Raw genomic sequence first — 26,596 nt, forward strand, 5'->3', positions numbered from 1 at the left:
GCGGTTTGAATTTTCTTAAGTGTTCAAAGGAGCCCTCTCTATACAGGAAGGAAGAAAAGCGAGGATTATTGATTATTGTGGTCTATGTTGATGATTTATTAGTAACAGGGTCATCACTTGCGATGATATTAGAATTTAAAAAGGAGATGTCAAAGAACTTTGAGATGAGTGACCTTGGAAGATTGACATACTATTTGGGAATAGAGGTGAAGCAATGTGAAGGATACATAGTTTTGAGTCAAGAGAAGTATGCAATGAAAATACTTGAGGAAACCAGTATGAGTTCGTGTAACTTGACTCACATACCGATGGATATAAATGTGAGTTTGTCCAAGTCCTCTAAGGAGAAGAATGTCGATGAAAAGAAATACAGAAGGAACATTGGATGCTTGAGATATTTGTTGCATACACGTCCCGATCTTTCTTATTCAGTGGGAGTTCTCAGCAGGTACATGGCAGAGCCCAAGGAGTCTCATGCTGCAGCTCTGAAACAAGTTTTGAGGTACTTGCGTGGAACTTGTTCTCTAGGGCTTCGTTTTGAAGCCAGCAAGAACGTAAAGCTAATAGGCTATAGTGATGCCTCGCATAACCTCGACGCTGATGATGGAAAGAGCACCACTGGTCATGTGTTCTATCTTGGTGAGAGCCCTATAACCTGGTGCTCACAGAAACAAGAGATTGTCGCGTTATCATCGTGTGAAGCTGAGTTTATGGCTGCTACGGAAGCTGCAAAACAAGCAATTTGGCTTCAAGAATTGTTTAGTGAAGTTATGGGTGAAGACTGCAAACGGGTGACAATAAAAGTGGATAATAAATCTGCAATTGCGTTGACAAAAAATCCGGTGTTTCATGGGCGAAGCAAACATATACACAGGAGATTCCACTTCATAAGAGAATGCGTTGAAAATGATCAAGTAGAAGTTGAACATGTTCCAGGAACTGAGCAACGAGCTGACATACTTACCAAGTCGCTTGGTAGAACAAAGTTTGTCGAGATGAGGACTCTAGTTGGCGTTCATGACGTGTGCGAGAGTGAGTTCAAGCTTAGGCGGGAGAATGTTGGATCCAGCTTGAAAGTAGCTTGAAGAAGAAGCTACCTAATCCTATCTAGTTATGGATATCTATTAGGATTAGGAAAATATGAATTTGTGTTAATCCTATTAAGATTAGGAGTTAGATAGTCATATATATATTGAGGCATATTGAGATGCATATGTGTGACTTTTGATATTGTGATTTGTGAGTTGTGAGTTTGATTAATAAGAGAAGGACTTCTTATTGAAAGCTTTGATTGTGTGCTTCTATAATCTTGGCTTCGGTCGTGGTGGAGACGTGTCGTGGCATGTGTTCTAGAGCCGAGACAACCATGTTCAGATCGAACACCAAAACCTTGAATAGAGAACTGGAGAGATTAAAGAAGGTGCGGAGCAAGGTCCATGAAGATCTTAATAAATTAGGGAATCAAGAGAAATCTTTTAAGCAAAAGATTATGATATGGCTAAGAAAGGTCGAAGAGAATGTGTCTATAGGAGAGATGATACTGGAAAAGCGCTCTTCATGTGCTATATTGGTTAGTGACAAAAGTGTTGCGGTTCTTGAGGAGATCAAAAGACTGGAGGAGCAAGGTCATGAGCTCTTAATTGAGACTTCCGTGGTCGAGTCATCTACAGAAAGAGTCGAACTGGTCTTAGGACCTTCATTTCATCCTCAAACAACAGCACAAGGGAAACTGGATACGATAAAGGATAGTTTAAAGAAGGAGAATGTTCAAAAGATTGGTGTTTGGGGTATGGGAGGTGTCGGGAAGACAACACTTATCAGGACACTTAACAATGAACTCTTTAAACAGGGTGGTACTCAACAGTTTGCTTTGGTAGTTTGGGTGACAGTGTCCAAAGAGTTTGACTTGAGAGATGGACATAGCCACAAGGATGGGAATAACTCTTACGAGCAACGAAAGGGAGGACATAGGCAAAACTATTCATGATAGGCTAGCAAAACTGAGAAGCTTCCTCCTTATTCTCGACGATGTTTGGAAGCCCATCGATTTAGACAGCATCAGAAGGATTCAAGGATTTCAAGGTTGTTCTAACTTCAAGGAGACTAGAAAGTGTGTCAACAAATGATGACGGATGAAAACATAAGAGTTGGATGCTTACAAGAGAAAGAAGCATGGGAATTATTTTGCCACAACGCCGGAGTATTAGCAAACTCTGACGAGGTGAAGCCCCTTGCAATGGATGCTTCCCGTGAATGTGGTGGATTGCCTCTGGCTATCATCACAATAGGAAGGGCTTTGCGTGGAAAACGTCAAGTAGAGGTTTGGAAACATGCCTTGAATATGCTAAAGAGATCAGCACCTTCTGTCGACACTGAAGAGAAGATATTTGGGACTTTGAAACTCAGCTATGACTTTCTACAAGACAAGACAAAAGATTGCTTCCTTTTCTGCGCATTATTTCCGGATGACTTCTCGATTAAAGTAAGTGAATTAATAATGCACTGGGTCGTGGAAGGATTCTTGGATGAACAACAACCTTACGAGGATTTGATGAACGAGGGAGTTACTTTGGTTGACAGTTAAAATGCATGACGTTGTACGTGATTTTGCCATATGGATCATGTCTCCTCCGAATGAAGGATGCCGTTCTCTTGTTATGGCCGGGAGAGGTCTAAAAGAAATTCCACAGTATAAGATTGTTCCTTCGTTCCAGAGAATTTCTTTAATGGCCAATAAGTTCGACAGGCTACCTGACCATGTAGTGGAGTGTGTGGAAACATCGGTTTTACTACTACAACGGAATTCTCGTCTTGAAGAAGTTCCTCATGGATTCTTACAAGCATTTCGTTTGGAGGTTCTAGACATGGCAGGCAGTGGTTATAGATGGGGATTTAAGGGACAAGAAAGAGAAGGGCAAGCAACACTTGAAGAGGTTACATGCCTCCCTCAGTTGCAGTTTCTTGCCATTAAGCTCCTCGATGTATTGTCTTTTTCCTATGAGTTTAATTCTCTTATAAAAAGGCTAAGGACATTCCAACTGTTATTTTCTCCAATACTATCAGCTTTACCTCGTGGGACCGGCAAGGGTTGCGTAGCTATCAGTAATGTCAATGTCTCAGAAGCATCTATAGGGTGGCTGCTAGTACATGTAACCTCGCTATGTTTAATGCACTCTGAGGGTCTTAATGCTATGTTCAAGAACTTGGTAACCAAGAGCAAGATTAGCTTTGTTGCGGTGAAATCTCTATCACTTCACCACTGTCCCAGCCTAAGCTTTTCCGGTGGTTATAAGGCCAAACAAGATCTCTTCCCGAATCTTGACGAAATTTCATTGGTCAATGTCAATCTGAAAAGTATTGGAGAACTTAATGATTTCCTCGGGTTCAGATTTAAGAAACTAAAACTGCTTCATGTTTTTGACTGCCGACAGCTAAAATATCTTTTCTCATACAAAACCTTAGCAGGTTCTCTGCCTAACCTGGAAGAGATAAAAGTTAGATCATGCAGGATTTTGGTGGAGCTGTTCAAATTTTCTTCAGAGCCAGTTCGTGTTCCGACAGAGTCTTTGTTACCTAAGCTAAGTGTCATTAGACTCGACCATCTTCCCCAGTTGCGTAGGGTATGCAGCAATGGAGCTGTGCTCAAACACCTGAAACAGTTAGAAGTTAAGAGTTGTAAACTACTTCAAAATGATGGTAGGGTCGTGGAAGAATTAGATTGGTCCTTGATTGACGTCCCACCATTCCCTTAAACGTGAGAATTAAATTATTTTCTGAAGATGGTAACCCTTTATTTTAGTGGATACCTTCAAAAGAACCTGTGCTTACTTGGCCAACCCTTATAATAATGTTCTGTTTACCCATCGTGGCAGCTGAATAGAACTGTCTTGTGGTGTTTTTCAGGTACAATGAAGAGATGGTGGGTGTCCTTATTTGGATGCATATGCAGCTGCATACAAGGATATGAAAAGAGAAGTACAAGTTTTTTTTCCCCATAATCTTCTTGCCTCAGTGGCTCCGTTGATCAGATACCTGAACCTGCAAGTTCTGCTTTTTCTATAAAAAAAAATTATATTTTGCTTTGTGTTCTGCGTGAAATTACACCCATTCATATTGAATTCACCTGTTCTTGTGTGTCTGTGTGTGTTTTTTTTCACCTGTTCTTGTGTGTGTGTGTGTGATTTTTCACCTGTTCTTGTGCGTGTGTTTTTTTCACAGGTTCTTGTGTTTATCAGTGAAAATAATTGTATATTTGCTTGCCTGCTTGCTTGATACTTTGTTTTAATATAACTATGATGTTCATCTGCTCATTTAGGTGGTCCATCTGGGTAAATATGCAAATACATGTTTGTTTTGTACATTAAAATGTTACATCCAGGTGGATCATCCAGCTAAATTTAAAAAAAAAACTCATTTCAAATTCTCAACTAAACGAGGGTGTATCTTGATGGTGCATCTAGTTCAATCCAAATATTTTTTTCAAATCAAAATATTTTTTTCTAAATCAAAAATTCTAATTTTTTACAGATACATTTTTCCGTCAAAATTGAAAAACGCAATTTCTCGCCACAAATTTGAAATCGAGGTTGGATTTGAAAGGAAAGAGTAAAGATAATTTGAAATCGAGGTTGGATTTGCCAGAGTTATGTGCAAGACCAGAGCTGGTATGAAGAGTCACGACTGTCACGTTTTCATGCAGCGGCTCCTACCGTTCGCAATGACGGAGCTATTACCGAAACATGTTCATGAAGCAATATCCGGTAATGAAATTAACTTTTCAAATTATATATAAATTTATTGTCTCTGGTAATTGAAATAATATTTTTGTTTGATGATGAATTTGTAGGAGTTGGAGCATTTTTTAGGGATTTATGCACTCGGACATTGACTGAGGATGGGATCGAGTTGTTAGCCAAGAATATTCCGGTTTTGCTTTGCAATCTGGAAAAAGTCTTCACCCCATCTTTTTTTGATGTAATGGAACATCTCATGATTCATCTACCTCTTGAAGCAGCTCTTGGGGGCCCTGTGCAATTCCGATGGATGTATGTATTTGAGAGATTCATGGGATATCTAAAAAAGTTTGCCAAAAATCTGGCCAAAGTCGAGGGTTCGATAGTTGCAGGAAGTTTGACGGTGGAAACTTCACACTTTACATCCTACTACTTTAGCCCAACCGTTAGAACGAAGAAGACCGCTCCTAGACGATACGACGACAGAGGAGTTGCGCCTTCATATCTTGTTACATACGTTCCTGACATATTTTGTCAGATTGGAAGACTTGCTGGCAAAGTGAGAGAAGTTTGGTGGGAAGATCATGCACATGCTCATGCGGCTCACATTTATATTATGCGAAACATTGACTACTTGCAGGAATTTGAAAGGTATAGTACTCATACAAATTGAACATATATAAATTGTATTGATTACTTTGGTTTTATATTTACATATATGCCTAACAAATAACAATTCTTATATGCAGCATATTCAACTTACAAATTCGAGAACACTATCCTAATTTAGAAGAAAAGGATTATGAGCAGTTGAACGAACGAGATTATCCTGGGTGGTTAGAATACTATGTACGTACAATCTTTAGACTTTTTAAATTAAAATGACTTATTTTAATATTTATATACTTTGAGCAGGTGAAAAATGGATGTCATGACAAACCAATTCCGCGATGGTTGTATGAATTTGTTGACAAACCGGTTGCTAAGATCACTACTGCTCCAATGTACTTCACTCGTGGATACACTTTTCATACGTACACACACGGTTCGAAGAGATCAAGCGAATTTTGGAATCCAACTCCAAGGTGAAACTGACTTCTACGGTGTATTGCAACAGATCATAGAAGTCACTTACCCGGGAAGCATCAACTTAAAATGCGTATTATTTAAGTGTGATTGGTATGATCCAACGATTGGCCGAGGGGTCCGAAAAAATAACCTTGGGGTCATTGATGTCAATGCAAATAGACGTTATGCAAAATTCGAACCATATTGCCTTGCATCACAAGCATATCAAGTATGTTTTCTTCCATATCCAAGGATTAGAGAAAGGCGTGAAAGGTGGTTATCAGTGATTAAAGTGAATCCGCGAGGGCGTATAATCGTCGGAGAAATTGCCGATGTCGCTATGCAGGCCGAAAGAGTTGCTGAAATGTCTGTCCCAACCGAATCGACTGAGAATATTTTACACATCGATCCAGATAACCAAGAAGCAGAAGTCATTGTTGATGATTCCACCGAAGGGTCTGTTTCAGAAGAAGACGAGTTTGATGCTGAAACTGACGAAGATGACATCACAAATGATGAGGCTGAAAATAGAGACAATGAAAATGTATCTGAAAATGAATCTGATTAGACAAAATTTCACATTTATGCTTTATTGTCTTGTATTTGAATTTTTTTTTTAAAAAAAATATAACAAGATGCGATGGAATTGCGACGAAATTGCGACGGAATTGCAAGATTTCCTCGCAACTCCCTTTCAAATTTGTGACGGATTTGCATGGTCATCCTCGCAATTCCGTCGCAACTCTTCGAACCACTAGCCAAAACCCTAAACGAATCCCTAAAACACAGCCGTTGCAATTCGCTCGCAAATTTGCAAGGGATTTGCAAGGGATTGGCGTCGAATATTAGGTTAATATATAAAGACAGTTAACCCTTCTGCTCCATTACTCTCTGCCGTCAAAGAAAAAAAAAGAATATAAATCGTCCCTCCTCTCTGCGTATCCTCCCCGGTCTCTCTCTCCCCGCAGCCTGATGTCTCTTGTCAAGTCTCGCCGGACTCTCCCGCCTCTCCTCTCCGCCGTATCTCTCTCTCTGTGCCTCTCCTTTCGCAGCCCACGCCTCAGTCTCGCCGGACTCTCCCGCCTCTCCTCTCCGCCGTCTCTCTCTCTCTCTGTGCCTCTCCTTTCGCAGCCCTCGCCTCAGTCTCGCCGGACTCTCCCGTCTCTCCTCTCCGCCGTATCTCTCTCTCTGTGCCTCTCCTTTCGCAGCCCACGCCTCAGTCTTGCCGGAGTCTCCCCCTCTCCTCACCACCGTATCTCTCTCTCTGTGCCTCTCCTTTCGCAGCCCACGCCTCAGTCTTGCCGGAGTCTCCCCCTCTCCTCACCGCCGTATCTCTCTCTCTGTGCCTCTCCTCTCCGATGTCTCAGTCTCGCCGGATCTCATTCTCTCCACTCTCTCCTCGCCGATCCACTTCGATCTAGGTCTCCTTGCCGGATCTCCTTCTCTCAACCCGTCTCTCGCCGGATCTCTCTCCTCACGGTCGTCCTCATCCGCCGTCATACTCGCCGGACTTCCACCGTCATTATCTCGAACCGGCTCTGTCCCTTTTGAAAGGTTACAAATTTTGGTCTATGTTTAAGTTTAATTATCAGTTTAGGTTTTGATTATCAGTTTAGGTTATCGATTAGTGATGATTCTGTGTTTAGTTAGGGTTTTAACTATTTAGGTTTGGTTAATTTCTTGGCAGATGTCAGGAAATGATTCTCTGTCCATTTTGAAAGGTTACAAATTTTGGTCTATGTTTAAGTTTAATTATCAGTTTATGTTTTGATTATCAGTTTAGGTTATCGATTTGTGATGATTCTCGGTTTGGTTAGGGTTTTAACTATTTAGGTTTGGTTAATTTCTTGGCAGATGTCAGGAAATGATTATAGCCGCTATCTATCTACTGGTGGTAAGAAGACTTCTGGTAGTAAGAAGAGTTCTGGTAGTACGAAGAGTTCATCCCGTCATACCAATCCGGGTAGTTCTTCTAGTTCCCAGATGGCCGAGAGTTTGGCTGTTCCTAATAGCCAGACGCAAGCTTCCCCTCCAGCTCCCGCCCCAGCTCCTGCAGCTCCCGCCCCAGCTTTGGTAAGTTTTTTAATTTTAATTCATTATAACTATTTATAATATTTTCATATTCTTATAATTTAGTTCTCTCAATTGCCTTGAATTTCCTGTGATAGGTTTGATGACGATGTAAGCGTTGCTGCATCGGTCCGTCAAATCTTTGAAAGAGATTTCAAAGAACCGCATGCTAATTGGAAGCAAACCCCCGGGGATGTTGTGAGACGTTGGTTTGAATCCTTTGCGGTAATTCATTTAATTTTCTTGAATTTTAAAATTTGTAAAAAATTAATTTTATGTTCATGAATGTCTATTAATTTGCCTTTTTGTTGTGTCAGCAAATGTATCATTGGGATTCCGGTATAACATCCCTCATTCGCAACTCTTTCGAGGCTAAATTGAAACTCCAGTTGACTCGCCAAGTTAGTCGGTGGAAGAGTAACTGGCGGAAAAAAGGCGATGCAGCTATGCCTTTGTGGTTTGACCCAAATGTTTGGGCTGGTCTTGTTGCTTATTGGTTAGATCCAGAATCTGAAGTCCGGAGTTGTAACAGTCGGGCAGCTCGTTACTCTGACCCTGATGGACATGGACCGTCTAAGCATCGTTCAGGTCAGACTTCCTTCAGGGCCCGTGCACGAGTGATTGTAAGTTCTTGTTTTTCTTATCTTAGTTAATTTAAGTTGTGTTCTGAAATTGCCTATTTTATCTAAGTTGTGATCTCATTTTTAAGGTTTAACTTGATCTTTTAAATTGTAGGCTGAGCAAACTGGATGTTCTATTCCAGACTTGCTTGGGGTTCTCGAGATCACTAAACGAAACCCGGATGGTTCTTTTGTTGATGGCAAATCTGAGCAGCTCTACAACGATGTGACATCTAAATTTCAGGAATTATCTCAGGCTGCTAGTGATGATCCCGAGAGCACTGGTTCTAGTGGCCTCTCTCCAATGGAAAAGAACAAGATCTATTGTGAGGTAATTTATCACTGCTTTCAATCTCAAATTTTTTAAAGTCTTCTTTGATATTGATCCTTCTTTGATTTTTTATGCAGTTCGCTCCCCGCAAAAAGGGACGACTGTATGGAGTGGATTCTCTAAATACATCTTTACGATCTGTTCCTGCTTCGTTTCCTTCTAGCAGTACTAGAGACCAATCTTTGGAGAAGATCATCTATGACCAAGCTCAAAAGATTGAGAGCCAGGGAAATGAAATTTCGAAGCTGTACAAGATCGTTCGTCATCTCGCTAGCAAAGACTCTACCGTGGCCGACATTCTCCAGTCTGAAGACGTGTCTTCTGCTTCTGGTGATGATGATGAATCTGATGCTATTTAGTTTGTTTTCTATCACTTTCTAATGACTTGAAACTTTTTTTGTATGTGTTTGTGTAATGACTCTTGAATTTCTTTCTATTTTAGTAATATTTTCGCTAACTATTTAAATATCTTCAGAATTTTATAAATGTATAATAATTTATAAAATTTCAAATTATGCAGGAAAAAAATTAATTAATCGCAAATGACTTGCAAATTTGCGACGGAACAAGCCTCGCAATTTTGCGACGGAATAAAATCCTTGCAAAATTGCGACGAAACTGTTAATTGCAAAATTGCGAGGAACAACTAAACCGTCGCAAATTTTTGCGAGGAAATCAGTTCCGTCGCAAATTTGCGAGGAATATCATTCCGTCGCAAATTTGCGAGCGTTTTGCATGTGATTTTCATTTGCGACGAGCGATTTGCGAGGGAACGTGGTTTCTCGCAAAACCCTCATAAGAAGCGATTTGCAACGGAATTGCGATGTTGTTTTCCCTTGAAACTGACGTGTTTTCTTGTAGTGGTTGCTATATTTTCCATCCCTGAATCTATCTCTCCGTTCGATGGGAATTCCTAGGCATGGTGGGATCAGTTGGTAGCTTCCAGTCTGATTCCTGGGATTGCATGGCCCCTTAAAATACTGAAGTACCTTGTGAACAGCCTTGAGATGTGTTGTGCGAGGAGCAGAGGAAAACGTTTTAGATCACTCTGTTTCAATTTTTTTGTATTTTTTTTATTTTTTAATAGAATTTTTATCATAATTTTGATATCATATTCATATCATATTAAGTAGTAATTATAAAAATTATATATATTAATTATCAATTGGATTTTTGCTAAACGGAGCCTGGATACTTAATTTTATTAGTCCGATCACGTAAACCATAAAAAAAATTTGATAATCTAATATCAATCTAAATACTTCCTGCATTTAATTTTAATTTATTTTTTGCGCTTCGCGTTACAAATTTTTGATAATTCAATCAATTTTTTTGAGCGAAATAAAGTCACGCCTCCAGATAATTGGCGCCCCTAATAAGTGTATATATTTTGGCGCCTAAAGCCTTTGTTTTAGGAGTTTTAGCCCAGGGCCGGCCATGTGTCTATTGCTCTTGCATAGCTCTCTCATCAACGCAGTTAAGATATCACTTCCGTCAAGTGTAATTAAGATATCACTTCCGTCAAGTGTCTACTGCTCTTGTTGCATAGCTCTCTCATCAAAGCAAATGAAACCCTTGCTATTCAGCTAAATACTGAAGTTCAGAAATCAGTACTTCATTCATTGCCTCTAATTACTTCATCTTGGTACATATTATTCTTTCACTTCTTTCCATAACTCAAATTCTCTTGGACCCTTGCCTTACTTTCAAAGCCTGGAGTGTAGACTCTGGAGCCACCCTTAAACCAAAAGTTGATCGTTGAGAATCAAGAGAAAAGAAAGGGAAGAATATTGCTCGAAGTTGATCGTTGAGAATCTTAACATAAAGACTGATCTTGGTGTCTTCAATATGACACCAATAAAACATAATACAAAGCGAAACCTATCATTTTTAAGAAATACTCCCTCCGTTCCTTAAAGTTACTTATTCTAAAGAAAAAATTTGTTTCAAAATGATCCATTTTTTACATTTTCACTGTATTTTTATTAACTAATTGCAAACTTCAAAAAATTTAATTGCACTAGTTGAATTTTTATTGGTTTAAAATTATGGAAAAAAAGATAAACACAAAAAAATATGTAAATGTAATGTGTTTTATTTAAATGTGTGAAAAATTTAGAATATGTAACTTTAAAGAACGGAAGGAGTAAATAATATCAAATATATGACAACTTCTGAATATATTTGTGTATATATGTTATCTTCTTCGGATCACTGAAGCAACACTACTGATTATTTTAAAAGAGATGAAAAACAAAAACTGAAAAGAGGGGCTATAAAGGAGAAAGAAACAGAAGAATCTGAGACTTTAGTTGATCTCAATGAAGAGACTTGCTTGAGGATGCAAACCTGCATCTTTCAGTGACATCGACTCTTTGTCTCTTCCATACACTGTTCTTGGAAAGTTTGTTATTAAGCTATACTCTTCTGTTGCTAGCACTCCAAGTGAATCAACGTAATCATACAATGTCTGTATCTTGGTATTGCTTTCAAACCTCCTCCCTTTTCTTTCTCCATTCGGGAACCTCACCAAAACCTACATTTTCATGGCGAATAAACACAGTCCACGTGTTACCATATATACCAACAAAAGCCAAAACAGACTAAGTAAGAGTATGACGTTTTATGAGCAAAGAATAAAGTAATGAATGGCAAAGAAAGGAGGAGAAACTTACTTGTGTAACATCAGGTCCTTTCTCAGGTTCGTCTCCAAGAGCAAGTGCTTTCTCTTGTCTCATTCTCACTCTCGCAGCTTCTCTCTCTGCAGCTTCACGCTCTGCTCTCTCCCGAGCCTCTTCTTCTTCTTTGCGTTTCCTCTCTGCCTCAGCAGCTTCCCTCTCTAAACGCTCTGCCTCTTCTTGCCTCTGTCTCTCCCTTGCCTAATCAACACAAAAAAAAAAGATGAGCTTACAGACATTATCACAATAGATCTTGTAAACAGCAGGAAGGGAAATATACTTGATCAGCTTCAAGAGCAGCCCTGTAGGCAGCATCTTGTTCCTCTCTCAGGCGCAAATTGGTCCTTCTTTCCTCTGCCTCAACCCTTGCAGTTACAAGAACAGGTGAACTATCTTCCACAACTCTTTGCAGTATAGCAATCATTTCTTCTGGAGTTTTCGGTCCCTCCACCTGCCACAAGCAAAAGGAACAAAGAACACAATAAAACTAAGAACAACGTCTCCCCTCATACCACATACACTACAAAACTCACACAAGCTTAGTAGCAGAATGACTGCAATACAGAGTCACAGATAAAGGCAGAACCAAACAACTATCTCTACCCAATTTCACTAGTAAAACCTTCAACAAGATAGTAGTTACCACAGAGTACCGAAACAGTTCCCTAATCACATAAGTGACGTAACAATCCTGTTACCAGATTCAAACCAAGTCTACTTAAAGTTGCAAAATAACTCTTACTAGTTGCTAAATATCCTCTTCGATCACACCACATATACTACTAAACTCATACAAGCTTTACCAGGAGAATAACTGCAATGATGAGTTACAGATGAAAGCAGAATCAAACAACTATCTTTACCCCTTTTACTACTATTCACTTCAACAAGATAGTAGTTAAGACACAGTTTCAAAGCAGCTCCTTAAGTTTACTTAAAGTTGCTAAATTGCCTTTTAGATTACATTCTTTCAGACATACACTAATCACTGAAGACCAATCCAAGAATCACCACACAAAATCAATGATGAAAGACTGTTACTTTTACCTGCTGAAGAAGAGCGATTCTCTGGTTAGCAGCAGGCATAACCACAGCGCAAAACGGAAACCTAGACGCCTTCAAGCTATTACTCATCTTAAACCCTTCACTAGCTCGAATACTACCTCCCCAGCAAACAAAATTCTCATTCAAAAACGCCACAAACACTTCGTTGCAAAGCGTCCCATCACAAAACACAGGCGTATCAGGATGATCAGGAGAGTGCAAGTAAACGAACAAGAGCTTAAACTCGCTCCTAGATCGCTGAAGCGCGTCCATGAAACCTTCCGGTACAAAGCCAGGCTTGAAAGCGTTCCTCCCGTAATCTCTATCGAACAAAGCAATGAACTCCATCGCTTCACCTGCTGCCGAAGAAACCGGCGGCAAAAGCCGAGCCGATGATGAGTCAGAGCCACCACGACGTCCTCCAAACCCTAACATACCGAGAGAGTACGATAAAACTCCACCGGCGGCCCAGAACCCGAACCCGATGGCGCCGGAGACTAACCCTAAGCTACCGGAGACGATCGAGATCGGTAGAGTGATGATCCTCCACGCGATTCCCGGAGGTCTGAGTCCTCTTTCGAGTTCTGAATCGTCGTGGATTCCTCGAGGAGGGTAATCGTTCGTTTCGGGATTCGCGGTGGAGTGATCGCCATCGATGTGGGAAGAGGAAGCGTCGGCGTCGTTATCGTGTGGGTCAGATGAAGTGAAGGAGGAGATGGCGAGTTCGAGGTCCCAGCCATGAGCTTGGAGGATCTCGTTGCACAAATCGGGATCTTCGAGACCTGTTATCGCTTGGAAGTAACCTAATTTGTCGGCCGCATCAACCATTATCACAAAAGAGAGATCTTCTTCACTTCGCCTCTCTCTCTAGAAACAAGAGAAAACTGTGCTGATTAATGGTTGATCTGTTCAATAAACAGTGACGATGGCCACGAATTAATTACCGAAAGTACCCCCCTCGACTTCAACACGGCGGCGTTTTGATAACCAAACCCGAAAGTGGTTCGATTAAACCATCTGGTTAAGAATCAATTGGTTTCGAATTGCTAAAGGTGCTTAGCTTCAATTTTTTTTTCTCTCTACTGCTTTAGTATACCTTTCATTTATGCAAAGCGATGTTTTTTCAAAGGCAATCCATTGTTTAGGATAAGGAATAACTTTTTGAAGTAAAAGGTGAGCTAGCTTCCAGCGATATATCACTAACACGAACACATTGCAAAGTAACAAAACAGAAAGATGGAAATTGGAACTACACGATATAAACATTTCAAGCGAGATTCTTACTCTTTTTTTTTTTAAATCAAATTCTTATTCATGTTTAAGCCAATTAAAAAAAACATTCTTAATTATTTTGAGCAATCAAAGTGAAATAAATCCAGAAAGGAGGGAATGAAAGATTGGATGCTTCTTTTTCAAAAGGCGATCACTGTAAAATGCTTTGCACTGGGTACTAGAGCAGCCTTTGTTGAAATGGTCATGCCAAATTTCCGAACATAACCTCAAATTTCTAGAAGAGAGATTGATAATGATTGAGAAAAGCTAGTGGTAAAAACTGAGACAAAAGGCAATGCTTGCAGATTAAGAGCTGGGTGCTAGTAGGTAATAACAACCCAATGTGGTCCTCAGAGTCAATAATAGTGCTTTCAACATAGCAACTTTTCAAAATCGCTTTAGCAATTGGAACGAAGAGTGTAAAACTCATTGCAACTCATCATCGGACCGGACCACCAAGCACAACTTTTAAATATAAGAACCATCTTTATGTACTTACCAAGCAATGCTTTGTTTTCTAAATTAATTTTGTATCCAAAGTTAAAGTCAGATCCAAAGTAAGCATCGAATTAAACTTCCATATACTCAGAAAAAAATGTAAGCTAAGAAACAACTTCCACTTAAACTTGTTTACTATAAAATGTGAACTGGAAAACAAAAACATATTCTTTGTATCTAAAGTTAAAGTCGGATCAAGGAATGAGACAAACAACATATATAAGCTAAGAATCAAATGACAACTTCCACTCAAACAAGGCAATGTGCTTCACTAATCTATCCTACAACTACAATCCTTACAAGCTTAAAAAGATCACCTCACAATCAAAGACCAGAAAGATGAAACCAGATTACATATGCGATTGAGCGATTCCCACCACCAAAAAGTTGTTCTTTGCCTATGGTTTTCTCAACAGAGAAATGCGCATACAATCTTTACTCTTAACATAAAAACTAAAGATTAGACTTAGAACGCATGCACAATTTTTTTTTTTTTGATTTTGGGATTCAGGTGTATAAACAATATAACCATAGGCAAATCGTGTAACCTTCAAAGAAAGAAAATCTACAAATTGCTCCAAAATCCAAAACCAAGCATATATAAAATATATAAACCTTCACAAATCATGAACGAAGACCAACCATATCCGTTCAGAGGCAAGCATAATCAGTTTACACATAAACATTCGGAGAAAAAGGAAAAAAATTAGATATCAAATCCGCCATATACAATCAAAAGTTTCTGAACGTCTTACATCGTTGATTAAATTCCTAAAAACCGAGGGATTACCGGAGAATCTAAACGATGTCGTCTGGTTGAGGAGCGGCGGAGAGAGCAAGGGGACGGCTGTTGGATTCCTCGTTGTCGTCTTCGTCGTCATCATCATCGAAGGTAGATAGGTTCACGCAGGAGCAGCGCTCGAGGGAGGCGAAGAACGCGGAGATGACGGTGGCGCCGAACCAGCTCGCCGCCTGATCTAGCTTCTCAAGGGAAGCCGTGCTGAGATTGGAGGCGGTAGAGGCCGTGGAGTTGATGCTGCTGCTTTTGTCCATGGCTTCTCAGATTCGATTTGAACCTCTTCTGAAGATGAAGATCGTGTTTTAGGGATTTGAATCCTAGAGAAGGTGAATTGGGGATTTTGTACCCGATACGCGATGGAGAAATTTAGAAATATAGAGAATGTATTTTATGTATTACGTATTACAAACCCGGTTTCGAAACCCGGGGATAAGCAATCTTTTAAATTTATAACAAACTACTACATGCGGACGTGTGTTAGTAATATGGGCCTAATCTCTGTCCAATTTCTTAATTGTTTTTTAATGGATGTTTAAGAAAGCTGGAATTGAAGATTTTGAATTTTATTCGTAGAGAATTGGTAGATTCTTGTTTGTCATACGCAATGTAGAAAATATGTAACCAGATGAAATGTATTTTTCATTTTTACGTTTTTCTATTTAATAAAAGTATAAATATGTGGCTAATAGCAAAAGCGCATCTGGTGTAGTGGTATCATAGTACCCTCCCACGGTACTGACCAGGGTTCGATTCCCTGGATGCGCAATAAAAATTATCTGGATTGATTCAATTTTTTCTTTTCTTATACTTTTGGCGAGTTTAAGACATGAATTGGGTTCTGGTCGCGGTCCGAAAATATTATGGGCTTGAACCGGAACCTACTGGTTAAAACTAAAACTAAATATTGTGGCTTAAGCTAGATATATAATCCCACATTGGAAGAAACAAAAGTATTAGACCTACATATATAGACAAGAAAACAATAAATCAATTGCCGAGCTTAGTAACGTTAGCTTGTAATCCTAGTGGAGGCCTTTAAAGGTAACGGGACGTTGGTTCAGTCATAGTGATGAGAGGAGAATCGGGAGCAAAACACTCCCGTTCCAAGCCACGAGAGCTGAGCCTTCCTTGTGAAGGCTAGAGTATGATCTCTTCTAGACGGGGGATGAAAGAGCGCTAGATCATGTTTCACACACAGTGCTAGCGTTTACCTTCGTTTCTAGCAGCCGATGGACCTCATGGGCTGAATCCTTGTTTGGACCATTACCTTTTACTTTTTTCCTCCTTGCCAAACAAGTAACCGACATTGGTACGTTCAGACCGCAATCCACAAGGCACAAGTGCAAAAGTGTTGTCTTAAAATTTTCAGAAAAAAAAAATAATAATTTGCAGCATGATGTATCACATGATTCCCATTCATATATATTTTCGGGGAAAAGAGTTTGCGACATGTGTTGTCTTAAATATGTTCTTACTCCGTCAAGGAATCTACACGCTCAAAAGCTAGAGTAAGGCATAGGGAGAGGGACACACACGTCCACTGGAACAACCAACTAACCGAAAGGAGGTCATGAACTAGTTTCATTACCACTGCTTGCTACTGATATAGTCAATACAACCTATCATTATTTAATCCTTCAAAACGATCCGACCTCCTATCCATGTCTAGTCATCACACGAGTCATACGTGTCAGAGCAATTGTCGACATCATAGACATACTCATCGCTGTCATATGAGTAATCCTCCTCTTCTTCTTCTTCTTCGTCTTCTGTAGCTTATTCTTCTATGGTCCTCTCAAAACCATCAAAAGGGTAATCATCTGTTGGGTCGTAAGGCTGTCTCAATTCTTTGACCCTCTCAAAACATCGTTTCGCCATATCCCCATCAAAGTCAACACGTAAACACTTGCGTATATCAAGGTGTACTAGGTGAGGACAAGCGTCGAGAATGGCGTTGAGGCCCTTGTTGGTTAGTCCGTTCCCAAAAAAGCTGGTGGTGGCGTAAGTCCGGGCATGGTTTCTGCAATTGCTAGAGCTTCGTCATCATCAGGCTTGAACTGAGGTTCGCTGTTTAGCTTCAGTGTCTTCAGATTGGGACAAGACTGGCCTGCAGCTTTCAGAAAGTCTTCTTCTGACAATGAGCAATATGATACTTCCAGGTGTTCAAGCAATGGAAGTTTCACAACTGCCTCCATAAACCCCTCGTCTGTTAATGTATCACACATCAAAAGCCTAAGGCTTCTCAGATTTAGTCGACCTGCAAATTAAACAAAAGGGTTAAAAACACAATCTAAGATAACTGATAAAGGTTCTAACTTTGCAATGCCTAGAGAGAGGAAAGAAGAGAGAGAGAGAGAGATGATTAACGAACAAAACATCATCTGGGTCTTCTCCAAACAGTGTGAATCTTTGTCTTCTTTCATAAAGTTCGAACCTTTCAATGCCTAGAGAGAGAGAGTGAAGGGGAGAGAGAGAGAGATACCTAACAGCGATGTAGTTGAGGAGGTCATCAGTACCAAAGTACCCAATGTCGATCTCAACCAAACCGCCTTGGCTGCGATCGACTGCGTGACGACATATGATCTCGGGGTCATAGTCCATGTCTTCCAAGTCTCCATCGTTCCGCATATCAATCTTACTCCACATCGAGGGGTCTTTGCAAACGCGACGCCACGATCTGCACACTCTCTGCGCGTTTTCAAGTACGTCGATCGCGCCAATACGGAGCAAGATCGATGACATTAGTTCCGGCGGAAGGTCCGCCCAGTTTCCGTGTCTTCCTCTTTTCATCACCGGAGGCATTGAGACAGACGGCGAAGGAGCGACAAATGAAAACGACAAATAGCGAAAGAGAAAAGTGAAGTAGAAGCTTCGCAATTACTACTTGGCCCTCGGAGACATACGTATTTACGAAATTAGTTCGAGTCATAAACAATAATAAGCTCACTTAAATAGTTTATTGGTGAGCCTAGGCCCATGGTTAAACACATTTAAAACTTGTTGGCTTACAAGTATCTTGCTTTTTTTGCTTTTGCTCTTGCTCTTTTCTTGCTTTTGCTCTCTACGACATTTAAATAGTGTATCTTGCTTTTGCTCTTTTCAACTCGCCTGCGTCATCGACCATCGCCAATCTAACCACTGTCGACTGAGTCAGAATCTAACATACTTTCAATCTGTCATCGACTGAGCTTGAATATCCGTTATGTTGACGAACTTGTTGGTTTTATCATTATATGACAAGTGAAGGATCGTCTCATGTTGGATAGAATTATCTTTCTACAGCAAGATTTATTTGAATACTAACTGTACCCGCACATGTTTTCTTTTCATCTAGTAGAAAAAAAGGGAAAATTATATAACTAAAACTGAACCAAAAAAGGTATTTATCTATGAAACTAAGGGTTTAACATCAAACATTCACTCTTGAGGGTTCGTAATATAATATGTGCTGGTACAACGTGACAATTCATATATGAACTATCAACTATATGATGGCTAGGGGTATCAAATTGGTGGTCCGGACGGATTTGGGTGTATCCAGATAGACTTATTTTTTTTGGCGTTTTTGGTTAAACTCCAAATAAGACCATTTCTAAATAGGACCATAACCAAATATGACCATGACCAGTTGGGCTGTCATGGAGTCCAGACGTCCACTTAATGTAGAAAGTCTAATTTTCAACTTAAAAGATGTACAGATTCTAAATGTCATATATAACATCTTAAACTTACTTAAACTTCATGTTTTACAAAAGATACTTAGACTTAAACTCCATGTTTTACAAAAGATACTTAAAGTCTTAAACTTAAACTTAAACTCTGTGTCTTACAAAAAAAAAAAATCGATATCTTACAAAAGCCAAAAGGTACTTAAATTTAGAATTAAACTTTCATACTTCATTCTTTCACTTAATCTCATTTCCTTCTCTTCTTTCTTCCACCTTCTTCTTCTTCTTCTTCTTCTTCTTCTTCTTCTTCTTCTTCTTCTTCTTCTTCTTCTTCAGATTCTTCTTCTTCTTCTTCTTCTTCAGAATCTTCTAACATGAGCAGAGACATGTAAGCAAAATTATCACAAACAAATTAGATATTCATCAATATGGACAAGTGAACAAATCAATCTGCAAGTAAACATCCAAGCAAATCAGTATAAAAATCACAGCAGCCAAGTAAAAGACATATCAACGATGCAACCAACTAAAGAGACATATACAAGTTAAATTTAACCAGACATCTAGAGTCTTAAGCTTCTTAAGTTAAGCAGCATCTACGACCTATTCAGAAACAATATAATGAAAAAGTTATATATGCAATGAACTAGTTCTCCAATGTAGCAATGTGGTATTCACCAGTATCAAAAAGAAAGTATACAAGCTAAGTATAAAATCAGAAAACTTACTCGTCACTTCAAACCCACACAGCCAATTTCTTCCAAAAATGAGAGCTTGTACATTTGATGGAAGAAGTCGGCTCCTATACTTGCTAAGAACACGGCTTCCAGCACAGAATGACGACTGAGAAGACACAGTTGTAATGGGAATTGAAAGAACATCACACGCCATGCGGGACAGCTCTTTAAACCGTGTTGCATTTTTCTCCAATATCTCAAGACATCTAGAGTCTTAAAGGCAGTCATATATCTAAAACCAGTTCAGCCAAGTACACATCTAAAGTTGATTTTCCTGTTCCCGCATTTTGAAAAAAGAATGCATAAAACTCATGCATTATGAACATAAAAACAGTAAGAACACACCAAGTACAAACTCATGCATTATAACACTAACTACTTACCCCATATCCAGCTGGTATATTGTTCACCAATGTGGTTTCTGAAGGGCTCGCAGTAATGCTCTTAGGATCCTTCTTATAAACTCCATACAACTTTTTTATCTTCTTTCGGATATGATCGACTTTTGACTTGTTTGTTAATGGATCTAAGGTGTCATAACAATATTCCAAGACAGCGAACTTCAACTTTGGATCTAACACTGCAGCAGTAGAAAGTATATCATTGTATTCTTTCCGGTACTTGTCAAAAAAGAAGATGACGAAGACTTTTCTTCCTTTCTTGTTTTTTTTTTTTTTTGAACACCATCTTCCTTTCTTGTATAAACAGATATTCATGGTGTGTTGAAATGCATGTAAAAATGTAAAAACGAAAACAAATCTCGACTTACCTCCAAATTACCTCTTCTGCGCAACCAGACCAATTTGTAAGTGCAAATGAGGTAAGAATTAAAAATGTTGAAAATAAACAATCATACAAATTTTTTTTTTAATGAGGTTCATTTCCTACTCACGCCCCTGACAGATGCATCTTCACAATTTGTCTCACCCTTTCTCAATAATTTATTCTGAAAATGATAGAGATCACTTAACAAAAAGTTGTTCGTCTGTCACAAGATTATTGATAGTTTTTATTTATACCTAGTTGGTTAACTCGGCTGTATGGTTGTTCAAATCATCCAAGCCAAATTCATCACGTGGCATTGGGCGATGCCATGCAAAAAAATAAAAACTCAAACTGATCGAATTTTCATTTTCATTCGAATAATTTCATGCTAGTTTGCTTTCTTTAGACAGTCTCAAAAAAGTTGATGTTATTAAAACTATATTTAATAATGGATTGGGTATCTTTTATCCAGTTTGTAATCGAAATATATTTTGTCCTATAGTTTTAAATTTCAAATGCACGTTATCTTTTTCTTTTTTTTTTTTGGTAAAATGTTATAAATTTAATGCATGTTATCTTCAAAAGAATGTAATCATGTTTTCAGTAAAACAGATTCACACACGATTATCTATATAATCCAATTAAACTAGTAAACTGTAATATTTTTCCATGAATATTATTAACTTTTCCTAAAGATGAAGCATATACATCCAATAAAGTAAAAATCCCTGAGTTATTAATGGATTATTAGGGTGAGTGATAAAGATAGTTAAGTAATTAAATCTTAGAATTGTACATAAAGTTTTCTCCTAATTATGATGAAATGGACTGTCAAGCGTATCTTATCATATGATATATGGATTCATACAACACAAACTGAGCTGGGTTCGGTTCTCTTTACTTATGAATAATAAAATCTTTATTTATTGGTTGGTCGATCATTACCAAGCGCCAAGCTGACATTTTAATTGGCGAAAAGAAAAAGAAGTCATCTTTAGTAGCTGGCACGAGCTTATCTTCCCTATTATTACCACGTGGCCGTATCATATTGGTTGGAACGGTTCGTGAAACTCGTCGACTTTTGTTTTTCGTGTGACTTTACTACAACTGCAACTAGTAGAACGATACATTATCGCAACGCCGGATGATTCATGTACCGACCAAACCGATATCAAATAGAAAAATGATCTAGCAAGATGACCGTAATCTCCTCCTAATCTAAAATATATTACGAAACTACCCTTACTCCCTTCACTGACTCGTCTCCTTCTCCACTTGGATCTCTGACTGCACATTCGATACAAAGTTACAAACAAATCCTCTCTCTTGCAAATACACCACATAGATGCCAACGATGCCAGGCCTAGTCTCAGTCAAAACGCCGGCCAATGCTCCGCCGCTACGCGTGTCCGTCCCCGACACGCAACAACAACAACCTCCACGAACCCCGATGAAGAAGACCCCTTCCTCCACCCCGTCTCGATCCAAACCCTCGCCCGGCAGATCCGCCAAAAAAGACTCGCCGGGCGTTTCCTCCGCCGCCGCCGCCGTACCCGTCGTCGACGATCCATCCCTCGACAACCCGGATCTCGGCCCCTTCCTCCTCAAGCTCGCTCGCGACGCCATAGCTTCCGGCGAAGGTCCCAACAAGGCTCTCGACTACGCGATCCGCGCGACGAAGTCCTTCGAGAGATGCTGCGCCGCCGCTGCTCCTCCCGTCCCCGGCGGAAGCGACGGCGGACCTGTCCTCGATCTCGCCATGAGCCTCCACGTCCTCGCCGCGATCTACTGCAGCCTCGGGAGGTTCGACGAGGCGGTCCCGCCGCTCGAGCGAGCCATCAAGGTCCCGGATCCGGAGCGTGGACCCGACCACTCCCTCGCCGCGTTCTCCGGGCATATGCAGCTCGGCGACACGTTGTCGATGCTAGGTCAGATCGATAGATCCATCGCTTGCTACGAGGAGGGGCTCAAGATCCAGATCCAGACTCTGGGAGAGACGGATCCTCGAGTTGGTGAAACTTGCAGGTAGTTATCCAATTAAACAACGCCACGTGGCTATTGTTTGAATTCGTTGAGATTGCAGGTACTTATCCAATAAAGCAACTCCACGTGTTTCAGGTACTTGGCGGAAGCCTATGTTCAAGCAATGCAGTTCAATAAAGCTGAAGAGTTATGCAAGAAAACTCTAGAGATCCACCGTGCGCATAGCGAACCCGCATCACTAGAGGAGGCGGCTGATAGGAGGCTGATGGCTATCATCTGCGAGGCTAAAGGAGACTACGAGAACGCGCTCGAGCACCTCGTCCTCGCCAGTATGGCTATGATCGCGAGCGGGCAAGAATCGGAAGTTGCTTCGATCGACGTCAGCATTGGGAACATCTACATGTCGCTGTGTCGGTTCGATGAAGCTGTGTTCTCTTACCAGAAGGCTCTCACTGTGTTCAAGTCCTCTAAGGGAGAGACTCATCCTACCGTAGCGTCGGTGTTTGTCAGATTGGCTGAGCTTTACCATAGGACAGGGAAGCTACGTGAGTCTAAGTCATACTGCGAGAACGCGTTGAGGATATACAACAAGCCGGTGCCTGGGACAACTGTTGAGGAGATTGCTGGTGGATTAACCGAGATCTCTGCGATATATGAGTCTGTGGATGAGCCTGAGGAAGCACTGAAGCTACTTCAAAAGTCCATGAAACTTCTTGAGGATAAACCAGGACAGCAGAGCGCCATTGCAGGTTATGACGTGTCTTTGGTCTTAAATTGAACAGTAAAGTACTCTTCTTTGTGTTGTCAAGCTTTAGTTTTGGCTTTTGTATGTGAATGAATTGCAGGGTTAGAGGCGCGGATGGGAGTAATGTATTACACGTTGGGGAGGTATGAAGACGCAAGAAACGCGTTTGAGAGCGCTGTGACGAAGCTGCGGGCAGCTGGTGAGAAATCTGCCTTCTTTGGAGTTGTGTTGAACCAGATGGGACTGGCGTGCGTTCAGCTTTTCAAGATCGATGAGGCTGGTGAGCTGTTTGAAGAAGCAAGAGGGATTCTCGAACAAGAACGTGGTCCTTGTGATCAGGACACTCTCGGTGTTTACAGCAATCTGGCTGCCACGTATGACGCCATGGGAAGGTAATGATAATTGTCTTTAAAAAAACTATCTGACATACAACTCAACTCACTGATGATCTATTGGTTTATCAAAACAATAAGCACAACTGGTTTGGGTTAAATTTATGACATACAACTAAACTCTCTTCACGTAAACCGGAATCATAACCTGGTCGATATGATATATGAAACTAGGAGAACCCAATTAGCTCCGGATTAGACTTTTCTGTTTTCAGTTTTCCGGTTGAACCGGGTACTATTCATTAAAGTTGAAATGGATTGGTTTGGATATGTTTTTTCCTGGAAGGATTGGTTTTTTTGGACATATACAAAATGAAAACGTAATCAGATATTTTTTCATTTGCATTAGATTAGGAACCATTTATCGGTATGGTTCCGGTTCAGTTTGAACCGGTTAGACCAGATAAGTAAAGACAATTCCTGTTTCTGATGGCTATGTCATTTTGCAGGATAGAAGATGCCATTGAGATATTGGAGCAGGTTCTGAAGCTGAGAGAGGAGAAGCTCGGTACTGCAAATCCTGATTTTGAGGACGAGAAGAAGCGTCTGGCCGAGCTTTTGAAGGAAGCGGGGCGGTCACGGAACTACAAAGCCAAGTCGCTACAGAATCTGATCGATCCAAACGCAAGACCTCCCAAGAAAGAGGCATCTGGTAAGAAATGGCCTGGCCTCGGTTTCAAGTTCTGAAGAACACAAATCGTAACCACATATAATAAAAAAACATTCACATATAATATATATACTCAATAGTATTATGTTATCATTATTTTATTTGATCTTTTCTGTATCATAAGTATGAGTCTGATGAATTAATTTCCTGTATCGTGTTTTATTATTTGAGTTTGGTGAAGTACTGCCAAGTTGGTGAGCTGTTTGTTTGAGTTTGAGAGTTTCTTTAATTCGGTCCCTTTTTCGAAAATTTATATTTCTTGCGTGTGCTTGTCTGTTTAATTGTGCAGAAGTATCGATACTTGCAAGTATTTGCCTTTGTCACTTGTACAAGTTTGATTTTCGAATCACTAAAGTAAATTGCATGCAAACAAACGCAGATTGAAACTTATTAATTTACGGATCACAACACTCAACTAAACATTGGAAATAAGGATTTTTTGTTTCTTTTAGTCTAAATATTCGACTAATCATTACTCTTTGATTGATTATCCAGTTATTTACAAGAAAATATCCAGATTTTTATTTCTAAAAACAAAAGAAAACGGTCTGAACTATACTCTTTGATTGATTATCCAGTTATTTACAAGAAAACATCCATATATTTATTTCTTAAAACAAAAGAGAACGGTGTAAACAATCCGTTGGTAAATTTGAAATTGAAAACTAAAGAGAGCAAGAAATTAAGAATCTATATAGAAACAAATCAATCACATCAACTAGATTGGAGAAAAAAGACCATTTTACTAGGAATGAGTATCTCTACAACAAAAAAGCTTTATCCTAAAATATTAAGATCTTTCTATTTCTATTGCCATGATACATATGGGACTAGACTCAATTGATTGTGATATAATGGGTTAAAATGTCAAAAGATGGTGGTTTAAATGGTTATAGTGTACTTCAACGCATCTAAAAGAATATATGCATTGCAAATTGAACTAGAATCTGCAGCAAGTTAACATAAAACCACCAAAAATATTCAGTAAATTGACAGACCAAATTTGAATTTCGTTTAGTTAATGTGATCAATCATAGTTGGCCATTAAACAAGAGTTCTTGAACATTTTTTTGGTCTAAGTTATAAACTTTTCCAACAAAAAAAATTATAAAACTTAGCATTCGAAAACCTTCAAAATAATTATGTATATAAGAAAATACTGGTAGGATAATAAACAATAAACAACTAAACACACACACATATATATTACGTAGAAACTTCTTCACCTAAATTTGTGCTCAAAAGATTCTAGTTTATTAACACACATCCTAAATAATTAACACAAATCCTAATTTATTTTAGTTTCTACTTGAGACTTTATACTCTACTCAAACGATGCATTTTCAAAAAAGCCAGTTGAATGCTGTTTATATTAAGATTATCACTGATGCCACAAGTAAACTAATTCAAGCGTTAGATAAGCAAGCTAAACAAAAAATTATGATCACTCGTTTTATAGGATCACTTTTAGGATAATGGTTATAATTTTTGAATTGCTGAATTTGTGAAAATAGTGTTTAGATAAAATTACTATACAATTTTTAAATCAATCTTATGAGAAGGGTCACATTTAGAAAAATCAGTTGCAAAAAAAAAAAGAGAAGGGTCACATTTTAACTACTTTTTTTGTTGAAATTTTAAATTGATTAACAAAAAAAAAATTTACAGGCCACTGAAGTTTATGCTTTCAGATAAAGAAACACAAGTCATATAATGGGAAAATAACAGATTACGGTTGTAGCGAAGAAGCCCGAGTGAGCCAACGCTGCATCATGTCACCATAGAAGCTCGGCTTCCGCTTTCGCAGAGAGGATATCTTGTTCCTAATTGTCTTGTCAATGTATCGAACCATTTGACCCACGCTGAGAGGAGTACCTTGATGGCGCCTGCTGTTCCTCTCACGTCAAATACTATGGATGCTAGCTTGGAGAGCAAGCTTCAGGAGACATGTATCAATCTCCCTCCTGCGATGAGATAGAAGACATGTGACGGTGATAGTCCAGTCGGGATTCACACGAGAACCCAATAGGAATCTTACTAGATCAATCAATACTGTAAATGAGTAAGGGCAAGCAAAGAACAAGTGGTCACGAGTTTCGTCCGGTTCACCATAGAGGAGACACGGTTGCACGCAACCCCAAGCTCTGCTTTTCGCTCCCGTCGACAGTCTATCCTGAAAAGCCAACCATGTGATAAAAGCAAACCGTGGAATGCTCTGTTGAAACCAAACAACTTTTCACCAAGGGAGGTTTGGGTTATGGACCCGAAGCTGTTCCCAAGTTGCTTTACTCGAGAAGGATGGTTTGTAATCCTCATCTCCGTGGCGCCATAGACGAAGATCAGCAGCCGCGTCCTCCGTCGGAGCTGGAACAGAGTTGATGCAGGCTATCATCACCCATAGGTGATAGCCACGACACCAACGAATGTTCCATTGTCCACCAGAGGCCGCTTCCGAGACCGTCGCGTAGCGGGAGATACCCAAGACTTGTGTTCCTGAAGCACCTGTGATGTTGAAAAGTCTTC

General features: G+C 39.7%; 5 protein-coding genes, 1 non-coding gene and 1 pseudogene across 6 annotated transcripts; 4 read left to right on the forward strand and 3 right to left on the reverse strand.

The window, feature by feature from the left end:
- The first annotated feature begins 1,280 nt into the window (after positions 1 to 1,280).
- LOC106388537 lies at positions 1,281 to 4,265 on the forward strand (annotated as a pseudogene).
- Positions 4,266 to 7,007: 2,742 nt separating this feature from the next.
- LOC106358949 lies at positions 7,008 to 9,282 on the forward strand. Its single transcript, XM_048750945.1, has 6 exons — positions 7,008 to 7,355; positions 7,656 to 7,874; positions 7,970 to 8,096; positions 8,189 to 8,494; positions 8,607 to 8,822; positions 8,900 to 9,282. The coding sequence occupies exons 2-6, from the start codon at positions 7,666 to 7,668 to the stop codon at positions 9,179 to 9,181; spliced, it is 1,140 nt and encodes a 379-aa protein (XP_048606902.1). The 5' UTR covers positions 7,008 to 7,355; positions 7,656 to 7,665; the 3' UTR covers positions 9,182 to 9,282.
- Positions 9,283 to 10,897: 1,615 nt separating this feature from the next.
- On the reverse strand, positions 10,898 to 13,460 carry LOC106388539 (plant UBX domain-containing protein 10-like). Its single transcript, XM_013828629.3, has 4 exons — positions 12,548 to 13,460; positions 11,781 to 11,951; positions 11,498 to 11,701; positions 10,898 to 11,358 (listed from the first exon to the last, which is right to left on the reverse strand). Exons 1-4 carry the CDS (start codon positions 13,370 to 13,372, stop codon positions 11,131 to 11,133), a joined length of 1,428 nt encoding a protein of 475 aa, XP_013684083.1. The 5' UTR covers positions 13,373 to 13,460; the 3' UTR covers positions 10,898 to 11,130.
- Positions 13,461 to 14,895: 1,435 nt separating this feature from the next.
- Positions 14,896 to 15,525, reverse strand: BNAC03G29170D. The gene has a single exon (XM_013825484.3). It carries the CDS (start codon positions 15,365 to 15,367, stop codon positions 15,113 to 15,115), a length of 255 nt encoding a protein of 84 aa, XP_013680938.1. The 5' UTR covers positions 15,368 to 15,525; the 3' UTR covers positions 14,896 to 15,112.
- Positions 14,896 to 17,969, reverse strand: LOC106385577 (F-box protein SKIP19-like). Its single transcript, XM_048750946.1, has 2 exons — positions 17,596 to 17,969; positions 14,896 to 17,370 (listed from the first exon to the last, which is right to left on the reverse strand). The coding sequence occupies exons 1-2, from the start codon at positions 17,913 to 17,915 to the stop codon at positions 17,346 to 17,348; spliced, it is 345 nt and encodes a 114-aa protein (XP_048606903.1). The 5' UTR covers positions 17,916 to 17,969; the 3' UTR covers positions 14,896 to 17,345.
- TRNAG-CCC lies at positions 15,808 to 15,878 on the forward strand. The gene has a single exon. It is a non-coding gene; the product is annotated as a tRNA-Gly (tRNA).
- Positions 17,970 to 21,366: 3,397 nt separating the features above from the next.
- LOC106388540 (protein KINESIN LIGHT CHAIN-RELATED 1-like) lies at positions 21,367 to 24,322 on the forward strand. The gene is made up of 4 exons (XM_013828630.3): positions 21,367 to 22,308; positions 22,402 to 23,015; positions 23,112 to 23,403; positions 23,853 to 24,322. The coding sequence occupies exons 1-4, from the start codon at positions 21,629 to 21,631 to the stop codon at positions 24,088 to 24,090; spliced, it is 1,824 nt and encodes a 607-aa protein (XP_013684084.2). The 5' UTR covers positions 21,367 to 21,628; the 3' UTR covers positions 24,091 to 24,322.
- Positions 24,323 to 26,596: the final 2,274 nt, after the last annotated feature.

Source organism: Brassica napus, chromosome C3 (assembly GCF_020379485.1).
Source record: "Brassica napus cultivar Da-Ae chromosome C3, Da-Ae, whole genome shotgun sequence".
In the NCBI taxonomy this organism is placed as follows: domain Eukaryota; kingdom Viridiplantae; phylum Streptophyta; class Magnoliopsida; order Brassicales; family Brassicaceae; genus Brassica; species Brassica napus.